Below are 3,024 nucleotides of genomic sequence, written 5' to 3'. Positions count from 1 at the left end.
CATCCCCCGTTTGGCGAAGTAGGCTGTCTTTGTTAGGAAGAAATAATCTTCAGGTGGCCCAAACTGCTGCATATACCCTGACTCTGTAGCACAGAATGCAAGAGAAGTGACACAATTTCCCTTATTAAAATAAAATACATTTAAATAATAAATTAAAATATTAAAATAAATTAATGTTAGCAGGCAATATTAACTAAATATGCAGGTTTAAAAATATATACTTGTGTATTGATTTTAAGAAAGGCGCTTTTTTGCGAATGTGCTTGTTAAATCACCGGTTTGGCGAAATAGGCTATGATTCAATTTTAAATTAACAGGCACGATTATATGCAACGCAGGACAAGCTAGATAAACTAGTAATATCATCAACCATGTGTAGTTAACTAGTGATTATGTTAAGATTGATTGTTTTTTTTATAAGATACGTTTAATGCTAGCTAGCACCTTACCATGGCTCCTTGCTGCACTTGCATAGTAGCCTGCCACGCAGTCTCCTCATGGAGTGCAATGTAATCGGCCATGATCGGTGTCCAAAAATGCCGATCACCGATTGTTATGAAAACCTGAAATCGGCCCTAATTAATCGGCCATTCCGATTAATCGGTCGACCTCTACCCTCTGTAGTTCCTTGCGGTCGGAGGCCAAGCAGTTGCCATAACAGGCGGTGATGCAACCAGTCAGGATGCTCTCGATGGTGCAGCTGTAGAACCTTTTGAGGATCTGAGGACCCATGCCAAAGCTCTACTGTAATATTGTTTACAGTCAGACTGGGTCCATCCACAAAAACGTAAACCCTGGAGTTAGGTGCATTCTGATGTTTGAAACTTTGGACTTGCTTGTACCATGTACCACCTACCTTACATCTTAGTTTACAAACTCTCCTATGATAACGAAACACATTTATTATATGGTGAAACACTACTTTTTTCTTTTTTTTGTACTTAGCTTGCATTTGTTATACTTAATTGTATTACTTATTGCACCTTTAACATCAGTTGTCCAGTGATTTTGTATGTGTCTGGTGAAGGGGATGGAGATACACTACCAACTAGAGGACTCACCTGTTTCCTTGTTTGATGGAGACTGTATTAATCACATGAAGGACATGAGGTTGGAAGCAGAGGCAGTGGTCAATGATGTTCTATTCGCCGTGGCCAAAATGTACGTGTCCCAAAATCTGGACAGTGTTTTGGATGTGGCCTACATAAACGTGGAAACTAGAGAGGAAAATCATTATTGCTTTGAGCTCACTGAAGCCGGAATAAGGGTGAGGGATATTGACTTGATGCTGTGATTCAATTTGTGCTGTTGAACTGTTATTCTGTGTAGGCCTATATGATGGGCCGCTCTATATTTGACCATACAAGTGGTTGGCTACGCCTTCGACCAGGTGGATGAGAGCTTTTGCACCCAGTACTATGAGACTGTTTATTCGCTGCTGGACACCCTCAGCCCAGGTTACAGAGAAGCCTTTGGGAATGCCTTGCTACAGAGATTGGAGAGGCAGCAGCAAAATGGCCAATAGAAAAGACACTGTAGCTAATGCTGTGGAAGTGAAACAAGGGTTGTTGGGACATCAATTGTACTATCTGAATACAAACAGAAACCTTTCTGGTTAGGTCATGATTTACCGGACATCCATCTGGCTGCTACCACCACCACCAGGGAAAGTAGAACGATTTTATTCACATGGGGAGCAGGGGGGGGAAAGGTATTTCAAGGGAGTATGTGAGCACACTCGTTCGGTTCGCCTAGCCGAACCGAAGCATACTGCCGCTTTAACATGCTGACCACACGCTCGCATCGCAAAATAAATGTACACATGTTATTCAATCATTGCACCCACACTGTGCGAGCGTCTGTGTAGCCAGGCGTTAAAATAGAACTTGGTTCTATTTGTGATGCTTGACAAGCTGTAAGTCCCGCCTCTCCCATCTCCTCATTGGTTTTTAGGAGCATATACCCACGTAGGTGATTGAAAGATGAACTGAGGTCCACAATCCAGACCAGTTGGTAGTGGTAATGCACCTTAAAGTTGGTTGCCAACCGCCATATAAAGTCCAAAGAAGAAGAAGAAGCCTGAAGGAGGAGAGATTACTAGAAACAAACTTGGTTTACCCTTTTATCTGTGGAATTGTCGGAGTAGAGGACCTTGTGCATTTCAGGTAAAATAACAACCCAATGTTTATATCCCAGGACAAATTAGCTAGCAACAGCTAGCTAGCTGAATTGCCACAAATGTTTAATGCTTTTTTGACCTATCCCCAAATGCATGTAGTTGGTTCAGAGTTAATTTTGATATTTCAACCTGCGTGTCTTGATCGCATCTGGTGTGGGTGGACAAAATCAATATGTGCGCGGTCTGGTCAGCATGCTAGCCCCTTCATCAATGATTGGTCAACAGTACTATTTTCTAGTAGGAGTGGGAACATGAAATGTTTGTCATTCAATGAGAGACGACTAGTTTTCATGCCCATTTTTTTCATTGCATCAAACATTTTAGCTAGATGTAAAATTGCGCAACTTAAGACCTCAACAAATTTCTTGTTTTATCTTAGATTAATTAAGTCTAAGGTTTTTGATGAAGTGTTTCCGTCTATGTTGTTGCTACGGCGTCTCTATATGGACAAACAGTAATGTTGTCACTTTTTTCTCGTTTCCAAGCAAAGGTCTTTAGGGAGTATGAGAGCGCAGATGTTGGCTTCGCCTTCGCCTGCTAGGAGCAAACTGAACCCATGTATGTGGACGCCTTTAGGCAAACAATTTAAGCACCTGAAGATGACTTGAAGAGGATGGATCATTGATAAACGTAATTGTTTTGGATATGGAACATAAACTGCATTTGGTTCCTCAGTAAAAAGCACTGAGTTTTAACTACCGGTTCCACCTCCGAGAGTCAACATATTTGAATTATTTCAGATGTCAAAAGATGGAATCATATCCATTATTGTGAAGCTGCTTTAGGATGTTGGCCCATACATCTATGATTAGCCCCAAGTCCATATCAGTTTCACAGATCTGGTA

At 41.3% G+C, this 3,024-nt stretch overlaps 1 protein-coding gene across 1 annotated transcript; it reads left to right on the top strand.

Moving 5' to 3' along the window:
* Positions 1-708: 708 nt before the first annotated feature.
* LOC145857968 (GSK3-beta interaction protein-like) lies at positions 709-1,525 on the top strand. The gene is made up of 2 exons (XM_082955567.1): positions 709-1,266; positions 1,366-1,525. Exons 1-2 carry the CDS (start codon positions 1,013-1,015, stop codon positions 1,523-1,525), a joined length of 414 nt encoding a protein of 137 aa, XP_082811693.1. The 5' UTR covers positions 709-1,012.
* The last annotated feature ends 1,499 nt before the right edge of the window (positions 1,526-3,024 follow it).

Source organism: Salmo salar, chromosome 09 (genome assembly GCF_965601325.2).
Source record: "Salmo salar chromosome 09, fSalSal1, whole genome shotgun sequence".
NCBI classification, from domain to species: Eukaryota; Metazoa; Chordata; class Actinopteri; order Salmoniformes; family Salmonidae; genus Salmo; species Salmo salar.
This window is presented reverse-complemented; position numbering and strand designations above follow the sequence as displayed.

Coding starts and splice junctions, on each gene's coding strand:
- LOC145857968 (XM_082955567.1), top strand. CDS start 1,013: ATGTGTCTGGTGAAGGGGATGGAGATACACTACCAACTAGAGGACTCA. Junction 1,267..1,365: donor CTCACTGAAGCCGGAATAAG/GGTGAGGGATAT, acceptor TTTGACCATACA/AGTGGTTGGCTACGCCTTCG.